Source organism: Geosmithia morbida (genome assembly GCF_012550715.1).
Source record: "Geosmithia morbida isolate 1262 chromosome Unknown scaffold_4, whole genome shotgun sequence".
NCBI lineage: Eukaryota > Fungi > Ascomycota > Sordariomycetes > Hypocreales > Bionectriaceae > Geosmithia > Geosmithia morbida.
Genome location: NW_023336191.1, coordinates 1,183,691 through 1,200,831, shown reverse-complemented (window position 1 = coordinate 1,200,831; position 17,141 = coordinate 1,183,691). Strand labels below are relative to the sequence as shown.

Genomic DNA, 17,141 nt, shown 5'->3' with positions numbered 1-17,141 from the left:
TGCCCCATCATCGATGAGCGACCATGCAAGAGGGTGAGGAAGAAGTTGTAATAGTGTGAAGAGAAAGGAGAGGGCGACAGCGGCCGTCATATCAACTTCTTATCCGTACATGTACGTCGTAGATGCACGAGACTTGTGGAGAAGACTGCGGTGAGCGGTAACACACGCAAGACAGGGACGACGTCTGACTGATGTATCGCCTGCCCTGGCACGATCGCCAACAAGCATCGTGTATGTATGCGTATATCTGTACGTGCGTGAACATGGCCTACGACGTACTCCGTATTATATTCCATCTATCGAAGCAGTAACTATAGCCCCGTGCGCATTCGTTACGTGCGGCGTCTTGCGCAGCTTGCAAGCCAGCTTGGCGACTAAAACTGGAGTGGACACGCTGTGGGGACCGTGACGACAGAACGATCTTCAGGGACTTCACTAATAGGTTGCTAATCTCTCTCTTTTGTTGGCATCCCTCCCTTGTGTCGCTGGGATTCTTGTAATACTCGCAGTGATAGAAAAGCTTTGGCATGATGTGATGTTTCAAGGGTGTGAAAAAGAATGATGCTCGTGATCATACGGTAGAGATGATAATCATAAGCCTCGGTACTGGTCTTGGGTATTAGCACGTACCTGGTAGATCCGTCGAAACGTGGCGCGACCAGCGGTAGTACAGGGGTCTTTTTTGCATATGTACAGATTAGTTGTACTCATTGATACTTGGTAAGAGTAATCACGATGTTGACCTGTCAGCTTTCTGCCATCCCACCAGCGGGCGGCGTCTTGGTCGCCGACGTAGGAAAAAGTGCGCGGCCCGCCACAACTGCAGCACAGACGTTGAGGACAGCAAAGCAGCGGCGGGGGCCGATCATCGCATGCCAGCAACGATCATTTCCTCTCTCTCATTTTTCTTTTTGTGCCTCTTGTTCGCTGTTCGCATCCAGACGGGGGTCCGTTTGATGTTTGTAACGATGGCCCGTGACCTTATATGCAATACACCCACGGTGATAGATGACACCTGGGAAGGAATAGTGTGTGCGTCATCGAGGTCTCAATAACAAACGTTGGCGTTTGAACGGTCGAGAAGCTACATTCGTAAGGAAGAGAGAAGATGTAGTAGCCAACAGCCAGCTCACAGTATCTTAGCGCCTGGAGAAGTGCAATCGGCTAAGAAAGACAGGTCGTGTCGGTTCTCGACCGGGAGGGTGGGGGGCAACCCAACCCAACTGGACCGGACAAGACAGCAAAAAAAAAAAAAAAAAAAAAAAAAGGAAGGAGGAGGGGGAGCCGTCAATCATTCAGGGCCGAGATACTGCTAGAAGAGCCTGGCCTAGGTGGTAGGCGAAGCAGAGACAGAAGAAAAAGAAAGGAAAAGGTCTAGGATGAGTCCTCGTACGGCCACACCCCCCGCTTGGCTGCCGGAGTGGAAACCCCTGGTCTCGTCGTCCCATGATTGTCGCGCCATGGAAACATACGTCGTAGGTTTTAGCTCGCTGTGGAGAGCCTAGGAGAAGCAGTTTTGAGGCTTCTGGGCATTATTGCTACTAGTACGTACGGAGTAATTACTAATACTACTCCTCCGTACTACGGTATTACTACTCGTAGTATTACGATCTACGAGTACTCTTTCAGTGGGAGGAAGGAGCGAACACCCATTGACTGGCAATGGCAACGACACTCGAGCGCCGTACCTAGACTATGGCACATCCCCTGGCCCTTTTGAATACCTGTACAGGTAAAGTCCGGTCGATGAACCCGAATATTATAAGAAGCAGCTCAACTGCAGTATGTCCCAACGTGGTCATTCGTGCAGGACCTCAAACAGAATCTGCCATACTCTCCGTAATAGCTGGTTGGCAGAAGCAATAATACCTGCCTGCTATATTAATGAACGGTCCTTGATATTATACCTACCAGGCTAGAACGCAGTACGGGCTCTATACTCCATACAGCGCAAGGTTATCCCTGGGGCCTAGGGCACACAGGTTTCCAATTCCTGGTGTGTGGGCGCCCAAAATGCCCCTCCCCTGCAACCCCTGCTGGCCGCCAGTGGCTGGGTAGGGGGAAGGGGGGTGTATGGTCTTTATCACAGTGTCACCAGTAAGCCCCGAGAGTCAGGTTCTCCGCGCCACTAATACAGAGTCGATATATATGTACAGAGCTGTAAAGAGTTCACGTACTGGATGCCCGGACGAGGGCAATGATAATACCTGTATGATTCTTCCCATCCCTATCGCCTACTCGTAGGGTGTTGTATTAACCTCTCGATCTCGTACACACAAATCGCCCCCTCCCTCGTAGGAAACAAGGCCCCCTCCACCCTTCGTGCTAGCTGCAACAGTCGAAGCATCAGGTCAAAGGTAGTAACAGGGATCAACTTGTCCACTCAGCCCGATCCGAGCGGCCAAGCACCACGGGGTCTTGGGGGTTCTAACCAGAAAGAAGTGGAGAGAGCGGAGAAGCAGCCCTAGTTTGTTCGATCCCCCAAGACGTCTTAAAACACGTCGTCGTGCCCCTCTGTCCTGTCCTTTACATTTCATTCTACGACTCTATAATACCTCGTACCTACCGACCGTTACGAGTGCTTCATAGTACGGAGGTGCTTCTATTACTTGTAGAGTTACAGGTACTTGTAATACTACACGCAATACTCGTATTCCCACAACCAGTACGACTACGCAATACCAGTATCGCTTCTCGGCACTAGTTGGTAACATTGATTTCTTTTTTTTTTAATACCGGGTACTACGAGTACATATACGCACTACGAGTAGAGCACTACGGAGTACGGTAATACTAGCGCCGCCCCTGCGACTAGCATCGCCAGGTTACTCGGTACACCCTACGAGCGAGCTGCTGTTTAGCGTCTTTAGCTCTCTGCCTACCACATCCAGTACGAGACGAGTATTTACCTGCGACGGAGTGCGGGTGATACATACCAGTACGGAATAGTACCCCCAAGTACTCCGTACCTTTTTTTTTCTCTTTTAGTACGAGAATTTCACTCCTCTTACCTGTACGTCGTAGGCCCCTCCAACACCCCTGGCTCCTTCTCCTCCTGCCTCCTGGTTCAAACAACTGGACCTGCCTTGTCAAACCTCCTCCCTCGCTCTTTCCTTCTTCCCCTCCCCCCCCCCCCTCTCCCTTCTTCCCTTCCTACTTTATTCTCTTGACCTTCCTCAATATTAACACGCCAGACGCTCCAGTTCCAACTACGAGTTTTCATCTCTCACCTTCCATCATCGCTTCTGCTGCAACAATATATATACCATTCGGAACTACCCCGGTCTCTGCCTGCTTCAGCTCCTTGGCATACGTTACATACGCGCCCCGTCTTATTACGACAGCGAACCTCGTCGACCAACGACTGGATTTATATTAATTACACGACAACGAACCTCGAAGCAAAAGGCAATCGAGTCCACCAGCACCATCCTGCATTTTTTTTCCTCATTCCTTGTAATTTCACCCACGATTGGTCTGACGCGCAGTCCTAACGACGGGCCCATTTCGACTTTGGGCACGGCGCATCCACCACATTCCTGTCGCCTCTAGCCTACCTCGGTCAACCTAAATTGTCCCAGCACGCGCCACACCATCCCCCGTGGTCCACCCCGACAGGATATCACTCAACAACAAGGAAACGAAAAAAACGTCCCCTCCTCCCGAACCAACTCGGGCGCGCGAGCTTTTCCTTCCAAATCATGAGTGCCGCAATCGCAATGGCTCCTTCGCCGGCACCCCACGAGAGGACCGCTCCCTCTGCAGCTTCTGAAATGCCCGCCCCGGCTCCTCCCGCCAGGACTGTTGCTGCTACCACCTCCACAACTGCTGCCGCTGCTGGCAACTCGCCCTCGTCCCAACGGACCGGTCCCATTGCCCTCTCGGCACCTAACGCTTCTACTACCACCACTACCACACGGTCAACAGGAAGCGTGAGCCCTAGGACTCGAGGCCTCTCTTCTTCTTCTCCTGCCAGGTAAGCCAGCAGCAGCTTCTGACGCAATCCCAGGCTTTCCATGGGCACTTACTGACGGTCCCCCCCCCTCTCCAGTGTTCGCAGTAAGAATGGGCCACCACCTCCCAAGATTGTGGTGAAGAAAGAGCCTGGCTCTCCTACCATGCCTAACTCGCGCCCCCGTCCCTCGAGACTTGATCTCTCCAAGACGACGCTGTCCAAGAACGCCAACGGGTCCCAATCTGCGCGTCCACTTACAGCACGCGACCCTGTCAGCATCCAGGAGATGGGCATTCACTGCCTCTCCCCAGGCTTCGTCACCGACGACCCCACGATGAAGAACCACATCCAGCGCAGCATGTCTGTGCGTGAACAGCAGCGTCACATCATCGAGGCAAGACTGCACCAGCAATCAGCCAAGGGCGACAGCACTACCGACGGCAACAGGGAATCTGACCTAAACTTTGCCGCCAAGACACCTGGTATGTCGCGTAGGAATAAGGCCCCGCCCGGTCTGTCTATTGTAGCGCCCTCGCACACGCAGTTTTCCAAAGAGAGGGTCATTCAGTCGGCACCTCTGGGCCACAGCTTCACTGGTCGCCAGGAGCCCGTGCCTGCAACTCGGCACTTTGCCAGTCAAGCTGCGCACCTGTCCAATTCCACGCATATCCACCTCACGCCAGCCAACCAGACGGACAACCGCTTGCCACCTATCAGCGATGTCTTCGGTCAGGGCCTGTCGGCACACCATGACAATGTGCCGCATACGGCCTACCCCACCGCTGGTGGCCGGGGCATGCCGGTCTCCCCCAGCTATCCACCCACAGCGTCCACAGCGCAGCAGATCCCCGGAAGGAGTAGAGAGTACAAGTCAGCCGAGGAAGCCCAGCAGGACTTGGCTGGCGGACGCCCGGAGCTTCTACCCAAGCTCGTACACTACGGCGTCCACCAGCCGCCGACTCCACCCTCTCCAGCCCCGGGAAGCCGCAGTACGGGCAAGAGGCGGACACGTGCCGAGTACGAGGACGGAGCCAGCCCTCCCTTGGGCCACGGCCCCGCAACCTCTAGGCGAGGCCCCTTTGGTGCGGGCCGCGACAGTCCCGAGACTCAACGTCAAAAGCGTGACGAGTTCCTCAAGCTCTGCGAGAGGGCATGGGATCTCTTCCACTCCTGAGTGGGCTTTTCCTTTGATTGTATTCACTTACATGACATTGCTATGTTCTAATGTTGAGTCCTTTTTGTCAATTACCGGTTTTTGGAGCTTGACAGACTGTTTCTTATCCTGAAGCTCTAGTGGAGGAACCATATTTTGTTATCTTTGTCTATTTCCCTCTATTTGGTTATTGCGCATGGCATGGAGTCCGCGGACTACCTTGATTTTACTTTATTTGTTTCTCCCGCATTTGGTCTGGTGCTTTTTTGGTTGGGGTTGGGTTGGGTTTTCAATGGTTTTGGTTGGTGGGGTGTGTTGGAGGCGCGGGAGGGATGTTGTTTCTTTTCATGTCTCGCAAGGATAATTAATATACCCAACCCCTTGAGGTTATCCTTATTTATTTTAAAAAAAGAGGATTGACTCGTGCCCTTTGTAGAACAGGAAAGAAGGTTTAGTAGAAATGTCCTGTCTTGTTAAAGGTCTTATTTTCTCTGATCGAGAAATTTGTCAAGCTCATCAGGAATCACATGTACAAGTTGAATGATTTCGTCTTTGGCCATTTGTCATGACAAGACTACCCATGACTCAAGGGGAGCTAAAAAAAAATGTTCAAAGAAAAATTTGGACTGATGAGACTTACATGTCCAGATTGCCCGTGTGGAACAACGTTTGCCAACAGGGCTACTATATACCTTTTGCTTTGCCCTTCCCTCCTGTCTCTCGAGTAAATCTTGACCAAGTTGTAAAAAAATTTGAGAGGGAATAGGGTGTAAGGAGAAAAAAGTCCTGTCTCATGAATGCATAAACCGTTCGACGAGAGAAAACACACGCACCACAACGCCAACGCAGTAAAAGGATATTAAGAAAAAGCAAAGGACCAAGCTACCTCCCCCCGTTTCCAAATGAATCAGCAGTAATGCCAAAAAAAAATCATAGTAAAAGAAAAGAATGAACAAGAATGTGACATGGAAAAAAAGTCATAGTGAGACTGTGGGGCTGTTGGGACCGTAAAGAGAATGGGTCCCTTTGAGAGAGGAGGAAGACCATGACGGGAGCATGAAGAAAAAACCACAAGGTGCTTGCTTTGGTCTACTAAAGAGTAATTCGAAAAAGCCCCTCCCGTACATGTAGTACTTAAAAAGAAAGAAGAAAAGCAAACTGTGAATCGCGTTATAAACGCCTCCCATCTTGGCACTCCTTTTTTCCTCTCTCTTTATGAACAGCCATTCTTTCTACTTTGCAATGGCAAGCAGAAGCAGTAGAGTGATGGCGTATGTGATGCAAAGATGTTAGGACAGTCGGCTTAGCTGGCTGACCTTGGCTGAGAGAGACCCCCCCAAAGGCCTGTTCATTGCATTCTGACCATTATGGGAAGCATGACAGGCTGGTTTTGTGTCACAGTCCCTCCTCTCCGGCTTTGCATAGCGTTATATCCCGCGCCCATTCCGACTTGAGGACCTGGGCGGCTGTGAGACGCCTGGTGGGGTTGGGATCGAGGACTGAGTAGATGACATTGCGGCATCGGGCCTGGAGGAAGAGCAAAAGAGTTAATACAGGAGTCAAAAATGTACTGGAGGGACGGCTTTGCTTTCGTCAATAGTTAACTTACCCTCGTCAGCGATTCAATCGGGCCGTAGCCCCCCTCGTCGCGACGACCCTCGAGGTAGCGGGCGTAAAACTCGTCCTCGTCCTTCTTAGCCAGGCGCCAGAGGTGACGGCCGGTGCGCATGGCCATATAGATGACGCCACAGGCCCAGACGTCCACGGCGCGTGCGTCAAACTCTTTGTCTGTATACTCCTCAGGGGAGATGTAAGGGGCGGAACCGCACAGGCCCGAGACCATGTGAGCGTCGGCTTCCCAGGCCATGCGGAAACACTCGCCGTTACCGAAGTCGGTAATCTTGAGGCCGCCGCGGGTGGTGAGCAGTAGGTTCTCAGGCTTGAGGTCACGGTGAGCGACACCCATCTCGTGCAGGTACTGGACGCCCCTCATCATCTGCTTGAAGAAACAGTCGGCCTCCTGGATGTCGAGGCGGCCGCTCGACAGGACGAGCGTGTACAAGTCGCCGCCGGCGCAAAACTCCATAACCTCACAGTAGTCGCCCTTGGCATCCTTGACCAGGTCGAGGGTGTGGATGACATTGGGGTGGCGGAGCGACGAGGAGATGCAGAACTCGGCCGTCAGGCGCTTGCTGTACTTCTTCTCCGTTTCTTCTGGGCGGCGGCGGAACTCCTTGACAGCGTACAGCTTCTCGGTGCTGCCGCCTATCTTCTTGTGGGAGATGCGAACGATTCCAAAGGCGCCGCGGCCGACAACCTCGTGGCACTTGCCGTACTTTTCGACCAGTGTGGGCGTGTTGTTGGGCCCACCTCTCCTGTCGCCAGCCTCATCCTTTTCCTGCCGCAGGGCATCTACCCAGTTGTTGACGAGGGACAGGTCGCTGTCCGGTAGATCCTGCCTCTTGCCACCGATGAGGGTACGCCACATGTCAGACAGCTTCTCCTGCCGGCGGCTTGACTTGAGGTGGTGCTCGTGGCCGCCGACCAGGGACGGGTTGACGACGAAGCGCTGGAAGGACTCCTTGGTGGGGGAAGGCTTGGTCGGCTTCCCTTGGTCCGAGGCGGACTCGTTGCGCGACATGGGGGTCGAGGTGCCATTGTTCAGCGAGGATCCCCTTGCGCGGCCATTGGGCTCACCACTTGCGCTGCTGGCGCTGCTGGGTGCCTTGGGGACCTCCTTAGTGGAGAATATTCGGCTGAAGCGCTCCTTGACCGTCGTCGTCTTCTCAGACTTGTCGGCAGCGGCAGGCCTCAACAAGGAGTCGCCGTTGAATGCATTGGTAGATTCATCGATGGAGGGGTCGGGTGACTTTTGTGGTTTTGGGGGGGGCTTGACGAGTCCATCGGCAGATTTTAGAGACGACGGCTTGGAGGAGGGAGCGGAGGTGGACTTTCTGGAGGCGTCGAGATTTGTTGCAGGCATGGTTCTGAGTTGTGTGTGGAAGAGATAAAGTATTCCTTCTTTGTTGTGCGATGCGCTGAAATGCAATATACCACCCTAAGTCACGAAGTAGATTCGAGGACGAGCAGCTGACGAGCAGCGAGGCTTGTGGAGGGAGAAGCCGACCGAACTGAGAGAAGTGTGGTGGCGAGGAGGGATGAAGAACAGCCAGGTGTAGACAGGCAAGCTAGGGCGGGCGGTCGACCAGCTTATGTGATGATGGATGGCCGTGGGTATTCGGAGTGGCGCAGGCGATTAAGGCGTGCGGTAATGCGAGCGGCAGGCGGGCGAGCGGCAAGTGGGCGAGCGGTAATGGGCGTGCGTCTAGGTGTTTGTGGAAAAACGTAGGTGACGAGCTACCCGTCAGACAAGTGCGCGCTAGGGCGCCGAGACTGCTTCGTAGGACGGACAAAACGAAGGCAATCGGTCGTCACCAGACGACGGACACGGTATTATATAGACGAGTATAGGAAGACGTAAGAAGGGCGTATGAGAGAGTGTTGTGTGGTGTACTTGTATATATGTGGGTGTGGGGGTGCGCAGTGAGGGGCGTGGTGCGTGTAAATGCGAGGTTGTGTGGGTGTGTGTAGAGACGAGTTGCTGCTGATGCGGCTGTTGTCGTTGGTAATCTGAGAGACAAGAAGGGTTTGACGCGCGTTGGGTTTTGCAGGTGGGACGAGGAGTGGTCGCGAGAGAGTTGAGGGGGGGGGGAGAAGGAGAAGTTTGGAAATAAGATTGAAGAAGTAAAAGTGAAAAAGAAAAGAAAAGAAAAGGCGAAAGTAAGGGAAAGGAGGAGGAAGAGAGAGAGAGAAGGAGAGGGTGGATGAGGGCGAGGGCGAGGGCTGCGTATGTAAGTAGTTACAATTAGTGCTAGTAAGTGGGCAATGGGCAGTGGGCAAGTGGACAGTGGACGGTGGGCGGGTAGTTGGCACTCGTACAGGCAATAGTAGTAGGTAGTACTTATTAGTGGGAAAATGGGAAGATGGGGAGCGAGCCAAGGTAATACTACTAATACGGAAGAGGAGAAGGGAAAGGGGAGTCTAAAGGAAGGAGCAGAGAGAGAAGCGACCAGAAGGTAGGAAGGAGCCAGCCAACTATTAACACGACTGTTACAGTGTAATAGTAGAAGAAGTAGTACTGCCACCCATAGCATCATTTCTCTGACAGTAGCCTACGAATACGAGTATATTAGGGGGGGAAGGGAAAAGAGGATAGTGACCGACGGTAAGGAAGGAGCATGGAAGGCGAAAGTCGAAGAGGCAAGAGTGGAAGGGCCAAAAGCGGGCAGGATCAATGAGTGGCCCGGGAGAGAAGAAAAAAAGTGAAAGTGGTGAGGTAACGGGATGGGCCACCAGAAAAGTCGAGAATCGGGGTTCAAGTGCAGCACCAGTGGTGCAGCAAAAGGTGGGTTCCATGTCTTTTGTCCAGTCTTTTTTTTTTTTTTTCCCCCTCCTCTCCTTCTTTCTCTCTTGGCACTATAGTGGGGACCGAACTTGCAGAGGTACTAGTAGTAGCAGTATTGCCTTGCAGACTTGACTTGCAATCTTGCAGAAGAGCCATTACATGTATGATTTCCGAAAGTTTGCATTCTGACTCTTGTAGAGTTGTTACTGGGTGCTTGTGACTATGAGAGTTATACTGCATATCATCGTGGTTGTCAGGATATGTAACCGGTACTGCGGACGGAGTACCACAGTCCGTTCACTGGAGTATGTATTAGTAGGTATGGAGCTGTAGGTCGCAAGGGCACACGCATCGCATCGCACGGCAGCTTTCTCACTCAGCCTTCTCACACTCGCTCTCTCTCTCTCTATTTCTTAGCGCTTTAATTTCCTTTCTTCCTTCTTTCTACCTGCAATATACTGATATTCGTAGTATTCGGAGGCCAGAGGTTACATTCATCAGTACTCGTAGTGCTATGCCTTAAAATGATCCCTCCCTGTATGTGTCCTTACTCTGCTCTTACTTCTCATCATGCCACCAACTAGCATGATTGTTGAGGGAAATAAATCGACCGACAGAGAGAAAGAAAGAAAAAACCACTTCCCAAGTACTAAGCACTGTAGTAGTATTACAAATTACAATATGTGCACAGGACCATCAGAATCAGGAAATGGCTCGGGGTTCCTTGCCCACCGCCTAATATTGATCTGTACCAGTCTAGAAGTATTATCACTACAGCGTGTTTCCGTTGGTGGGCTGGTCTTAGCGCATTTTTGCCGACGGCTAACGGATACTCGGTGCCGAGTGATGCGTGCCGCTAAAAAAGACCGGGAAAATAATTATTATTATTAAGAGAGAGTACGACGCACATACGTACAGAGGGTTTTGCAAATAATATCGTCATCACCGAGCGTGCTGAGTAATAATCCACATGGGCTTCCTTCGTTTTCGGCAACACCACCTGAGCGTTTTCCTTCCGTTTTGTGTTGCGCTGTCGGTTATGTGGCGATGATGTGGTTTTTGTTTGGTGTACGGATACGTCATATGTCGTGTCATCCTTTTTTTTGGAAGACTTCAGTTCCATCTATAAAAAAATAAAACACACAAAAAGACTCATCAGGTGATAACGATATTAGAGGGGAAGGACACCCTGCGACGGCCGAATGTGTCGGCAACGAAGACACGATACGCCGGATGAAGAACAAGAGAAAGAGGGTGAGAGATGGTGGGGGAATGGTTTGAATGACCAGAGCAGGAGCGGGGGTGCAATGACGCAGGGTTCGAGTTGTCGCCTTCCCCTCCTCCTCCTCCTCCTCCTCCTCTCCCCGCGTCTTGCGCGCCATAACGTACAAGTAACGAACGGCAGATACGGCACTCTGTAGAGATGAGACGGGAGCGTATGGAAAGAGGAGGAGGGAGGGCATGTACGGGTGTATGGATTCATATGTGGTGATCATCGCAGACGTCGGGAGGGTCGTATTATACTAGCACCATGGTAGTGTCCGTCCCATTACCGCAGTGACAGAGTACTTATGTAACATGACTAGTAAGTAGTAGTGGTGGCAACTCGTGACCTACGTTTTCTGCACTTCGCCGTCTTCCGTATACTCTGTAAGGGTTGAAGGGATGATATGTGCTTGATCGAATAATATAGGCCCTGGTCAGATGATGCCATTTCGGAGAAGACAGGCAGAGAGATGGGGGGGGGAGATGGGGGGCATGACTACTCTGTCTTTATTACCCTACTAATTGCTATGGCAATACTCGTACCAGTAGACATCTACGAGTAATACTGCATTTCGCCAGCCATACGTTCATCTATACGCAATACTCCGTATTACATAGTACTGTAACAATGGGCATACATACATGTATCCTTAACATCGTCCCCACCAAAAGGGCTAAGACTTATCAATGCACGCCCGAGGAAGAGGGGGAGAAGAACAGGAGAAAAAAGAGCGGACATGCGACATAGTATGCGTAAGAAGACAATGATGCTTAACTATACAGTTCTTTCTCCCTTGTTTGGGAAGAAATGACATACAGTAGATTTCCCCCCAACATGAGGGGCCATCTGGGTACGAATAGCATTACTACTAGTAGTGGTGTACTAGGTATCGTTCTTAGGGCTTCAGTCTTCCTGGCAAAGAAAGAAAATTGCCGAGTAAAAACTTCTTCGTCTCATATAAAATGTCTCCTCTCCAATGCGCTCACACCTCACGCAGGATGAAGGGAGCGCCGCTAGGGGAGGCCGCCCATGGCTTGGCCGTGCTTGGCCGTCTCGGTACGCCGGTTGCGGGGAGGGGGAGGGGAAGAGAAGGGAAGGGAATCAAATTGTATGCCCGGCTCATGTTGACTACTACTGCTACTACTACTACTACTACTACTACTACTACTACTACTACTACTACTACAAGAGGTAAGAGGGAGGCAAGCAGGGATCGAGAAGTACCATTCGCGGATGGGCTTTCCATGTGAGCCAGCCCAGCCATCTTGGCCTCGGGTGAAGACTACCACCGTAGGTTGTAACGTATATTGATATTTACCCGTGGCTTACAGATAATGGTTTAGGTCTTTTTACTCATACACGTTGAGTCTTGGCAGGACCGATTGAAATATATTACTACTGGACAGGTTACGACTACTATACGGATACTACATACTATTACTACAGATTACTACTACCAATAATACTACTTACTACTAATACTACTATTCTAATATTACTCCGCGCACACATATCCTAGGATCATCATATATCACCTACCCTCGACCTATATTCAATTCAGACATCATAGCACTGCACCCATACTAGAGAAGGGAAGAACACGACATCGTAGACATCGTTCGGCGTCCTGTTTCTGCATTGTGAATGAGGCATTTGATCCAACATAGTACATTGCGGTGATACTCAGAACTAGCAGTAGTGCTGTACTACCAACAGCATTGTAAGCATGACGATACCATCATACCATTCCCAAAGGTTGTTCCTCCTTCTATTCCTCTCATCTTCTGCCCTCCTAAAAGCGGCAACCTCGACTCTTTTTTTTTTGCCGTTGCGGCTTACCTGTTTGGGGTTGCCCTTTTTGCTTCATCTCTCCCACCGTTTCCTCTCCCACCCTTCCCACCCTCTCTCTCTTTCTATCTCTATTTTAGAGAACAAACCCTTACATCTGTCTCGAATGCTGGCTAGCCCTGTACTTGTATGCTCATCAATATTTGTTGCATGGTCTCACCGCTACGACAATTGCCATTATCGTACATGGTCGACCATTCCGTACTTGTCCGATTCGCTTACCAATGTTTCCATCCGTACTCGTACAAGCCACTCAGTTGTAGACTCCCTCCTCCGCCAAATGTTCATGACAGAATACATAGAAACCCCTCCACCACTCAAACAGTAAACATGTCCCTCAATCAATCCATGCATCTCCTTCAACCCTAATGCAGGTGCAGAGAAGCAGCAAACCGCTTCGGCCCCTTCACTCCCTAGCTCCCTTTTTTCCTTTTTCCCTCCTTCTGTCTCGCCGTGCCCCCCTTGTCTGCGCTTCCCTGTAATGGACAAGAGAACATGATGATCTCCTTTCTTTCTTCTGTTCATCAATCCTTATCTTCAACGTGTTTTACTCCGTCGTACTCGTATCTTGTATTATATGCAACAAGGGGGAGGAAAATGAGGGAAACATGGACCGGATATTCAACATCTGCTGGTTCGCACAAGCGGTGAGACAAAATCAACACACGCAACAGAACATTTACATCCACACGCCCCTCCCCCTATTTTATTTCTATTTTTATATCCTACTTGGGATAACCGTCAGTACCTTGATATCCAACAACATCACCATCCCCCTCCCCTCTTCCCTCAGTAAACGAGGAGGGAAGGGGGAGGGGGGTATCTAAGATGATATTGCGACACATGAGTGAATACAGTAGACTCATATCAAACCCCCCCCCCCGACGTTTCAGCTAACATGTTCAACTCTGCTCGTACTCACATATAAGCAGGGCCTCACCGATCTTCACGTCCTCTAGTGTGCCCCCAAACTTCACCCCTCCCCCCCTCTCCCCTTCCCGAGAGGAACCATGTCCCTGGTATTCGTCTTCTCCTTTCTTTTTTCCCCCTGTTTCTGCCGCTTTTACGATCGGACCACTGGGTAAGCTCTGGCCATGCCATGTGCCCGTAACCTTTAACGGACAGGAGTTTATCAAGTCTTTGGAACCTGGGAAGGTGTGGGGGGGGTATAGCTATTAGCCCATGTATATGCACGCAGTATCACCCACGGACTTTCAGCCATGAGCCATCTCGGATGGCTGCATAACACTACCGTGTCCCAGCTCCTGTCCCGTGTATCGGGACGTACTTGTATGCATGACGCCTTGGCCCCGAGACTCGTGGTACGACATAAATATGTCGAGTAATGCTCTTTTGTAGCCAATGTGTTACTCCCTAGCAGCCTTGATGCCGACTATATAACATCTACCTACTGCCCGCCCACCGCTTATCCACTCATGTAGTACATAATGTCATCAAGTACTGTTACCTACGTATACCGAAGCAATTCCCTCTTCTCTCTTTCCTACCATTTTATGGCCCCCTCCAAGACCTCCTTGTGCGTCCTAGGAGAATGGGGGGTGGGAGGGAGGGGGGGGGGTTTCCGTGTCTTCGCTGTTGCTCGAAAACTGGATCCAGAGATAGCTAGATCCTCAGCTCCAAAGAGCTTCTTCCATGTGCAGTATCGTGCACCGTGAACCGCCGTGCCTCTTGAATCGCATTTTATGCGTCTGCCTCTGGTCTTGGAAGTGTGGTTTCGCCAGAGTCCTTCATTCCAACTTGGGACATCAGTTCAGCTAGTCGGCTTCCTGCCGACGTCGTAGCCTGCCCCGAGTTGTCAACCTGCTCCTCGAGTTCCCCCGAGTCGTTCTTGTACTCGACAAACCGTGTACGGTAGACCGTAGGCTTGCCCTCTTGGCTCGACTCGAGCTTCCTGACTGCGTCCTCGTATGCTCGGTCGTACACGTCAAACTCAACAGCTGTCGGGGAGTCGGCCACAACATTGGGACTGGCATCGCCATCGAAAAAGTTACTGTTTGCGCCCGTGCCAATGCCTAGAAAGAGTGTCGGATTCTCCTGATCACCCGACTCCTGACCTGAGTCATTGAGGATGGCGCATTGCCTTCCGTCAGCTCCTTGGCTGCGGCACAAAAATGCACGACGCGCCTCAAGAAGTGCCTCGATCTCCTCAGCCTTGGCCTTCTCTTCGATAGGATCAAAGCCGGGTTCTTCCGTCCCAGTTCCTTGAGTTGTAGTCGTAGCCCTAAGAGACGATGGTCTCTTATCGCCAGTACTTTGATCACGGCTTTTTTTTGCCAGCAAGCTCTTGAATTTGTAGAGAACTTTCATGACGTAGAGCAAATGGTTCATTTTCCGCGTGAATGCACGGCTAATTTCGAGTTCATTGGGCGGTTCAATGTGATGAGCGCAGTTTTCTTTTTCGGAAAGCAGGGGATCAGTTCCCTCCTTGGTCACCCATGGATGTTCCTGCAAGGACAATGTCAGTGCCATCTCTTACACTTTGAGTGCGCATGGCCGCTCTCACACGAAGTTGCGGCATTTGTATCCGTTTCTCAGGGTCCTTTTCTAGGATCTTGCTAAATAGATCCTTGAGGGTGGGATTCTCATCGGCAGGTATCGTCGGCTCGTCGGATTTGATGGCCTCGTACATCTTCATTATGCTGTCCCGGTTGAACGGTATCCGTCCGTATCTGAGGCAGAAGAGCGATACGCCCATTGACCAAATATCGGCTGCCGCACCTGAGACTTCGCCATGCTTGCCACAGAGCTCTGGAGGCAAGAATGCGGGTGAGCCAGCAGACTTGTTCGTCTTCATCTCGCTTTTTTTTTCAAACATTTGCGACACACCAAAGTCGACGACTTTGAGAACGTTGTCTTCCGAGAGCAGAAGGTTGTCGGGTTTGATGTCTCTGTGTATAACCCCCTGTGCATGCACTTTGGTCGATATTGTGTCAGTCCACGAAATGCCAGCCTATCTGAGTATTGGGAAGCGAAGCAGACAGTGATACGCACGGTATTCAATGCCTAATATGAGGTCCCTGAACCAGTACCGGCATGTTTCCTCGCTGTAGGGGGTCACGTCTTCGTCGAGACCAACCTTCATGACCACCCCCTTCTTGCACATCTCCAGGACCATGTACAACGAATCCTCTTCAGGGTTATCGAGAACCTCAATGAGTGAGACGAGGTTTGGGTGGTTCAGTTTTTTCATGATGGCAACCTCCTCACGGATGAGGTAGAGGGCGTCGTTATTCTCTACAGCCCTCACATCGTAGGGACTTGAAAAGGGGCCATTTGGTCCTGAGAATCGCTTGGCTCGATGCGGACCTTGCCTAAGTATGTTCGATTGGGCACGCTTTCGTAGACGTGTCTTGGAAAATTCTTTGACGGCCTAGTGAAGTTCGTGTTAAACCGGCTACGATCCTGGGTAGTAGACTCTAGGGGCCCGGGAGTGACTAGGGTGTCAAGGCGGTTGGGAGGAGCTCACGTATTCGTTACCAAATTGGTCAGTCGCTTGATGGACGGAACCAAACGAGCCACGCCCTATCTCATCCGCTATGATATATTGGTTTATCCTGTGATGGGTTCTTCCGTCGGTCTCATCGCTGAGGAATTCTACCCGAGCGTCCAGTGTCTCCTAAGAGTTGCGAAGGTTGTGTCAGTCAAACCAGACAAGTCCCTCGCCCACGACCCTGTGGCATCTCCCATACCTTAATTTCCCTATGCGCACTCGGCGTCCTTTTATGCTGTCTCGTGGGACTTGCATACTGCTGCTGGCCCGGATGCGTAGGGTTGGATCTAGTAACGGGAGTGTCAGTTCAACGGTGACTGGGCGTGGCAGCACAGGGCCTGAGAGGGGTTGAGCAAGCCCTACCTGTCCGAGGATAGATCCAGGTGTGAGTTGTCGAATGTGCCATCGTGATTCTCGATAGTGACGCGCGGCGAGATCGTATCTGGTTGGGAAATTTGGTCGATAGCAGGATTGGCGTCGTCTCCCGTGGGGCCTGCCATTGCGGGAGGGTCTTCTGGATGGGCAGTTGTCGACAAGTTCGGAAGAGGAGGATATTCAAGAAGAGGAATGGAGGAAAATGTCTACGACGGTGGTATATGGTCCCCTCAGCCCGTCTTGTAGGTTGTAGGAGCAACGGTCGGCCGTGACGGAAGGTGCTGCTAAGAAGGGGGGTATCTTTGGGAATCGTTGGTGGGGGAGGGGGCCAGAAAACAACAAGTGGGGGTCAGCCAGTGTTGACACTTGAGGCCCGAGATGCCGTCGTCGTCCCGCCACCTGTGAATCCAGGTCCTGCAGCGCGATATACGCACCATGATAGCCCTGCGGAAAGATGAAGCATGCGGAGTCGAGGTAGCTGAGGTGAAATACGAAGGACAATAGTAATAATCACAGGACCCAAAATTGTGGTGTAAGCAGCTTGTTGATCAGAGTACAGGGTATTACGGAGTTCGTAATAAATTCGACCCACCTTGAAGCTATTATTACGACTGAGGCAAGCACAGC

General features: G+C 51.4%; 2 protein-coding genes across 2 annotated transcripts; one reads left to right on the top strand and one right to left on the bottom strand.

Moving 5' to 3' along the window:
* Positions 1–3,719: 3,719 nt before the first annotated feature.
* Positions 3,720–5,129, top strand: GMORB2_5848 (uncharacterized protein; the record flags this gene model as incomplete). Its single annotated transcript, XM_035467818.1, has 2 exons — positions 3,720–3,919; positions 4,052–5,129. The coding sequence occupies 2 exons, from the start codon at positions 3,720–3,722 to the stop codon at positions 5,127–5,129; spliced, it is 1,278 nt and encodes a 425-aa protein (XP_035322784.1).
* A 1,374-nt stretch (positions 5,130–6,503) lies between these two features.
* On the bottom strand, positions 6,504–16,639 carry GMORB2_5847 (protein-serine/threonine kinase; the record flags this gene model as incomplete). Its single annotated transcript, XM_035467817.1, has 8 exons — positions 6,504–6,635; positions 6,718–8,095; positions 10,702–11,036; positions 14,450–15,094; positions 15,153–15,562; positions 15,641–16,019; positions 16,339–16,426; positions 16,503–16,639. 8 exons carry the CDS (start codon positions 16,637–16,639, stop codon positions 6,504–6,506), a joined length of 3,504 nt encoding a protein of 1,167 aa, XP_035322783.1.
* Between the last annotated feature and the right edge of the window lie 502 nt (positions 16,640–17,141).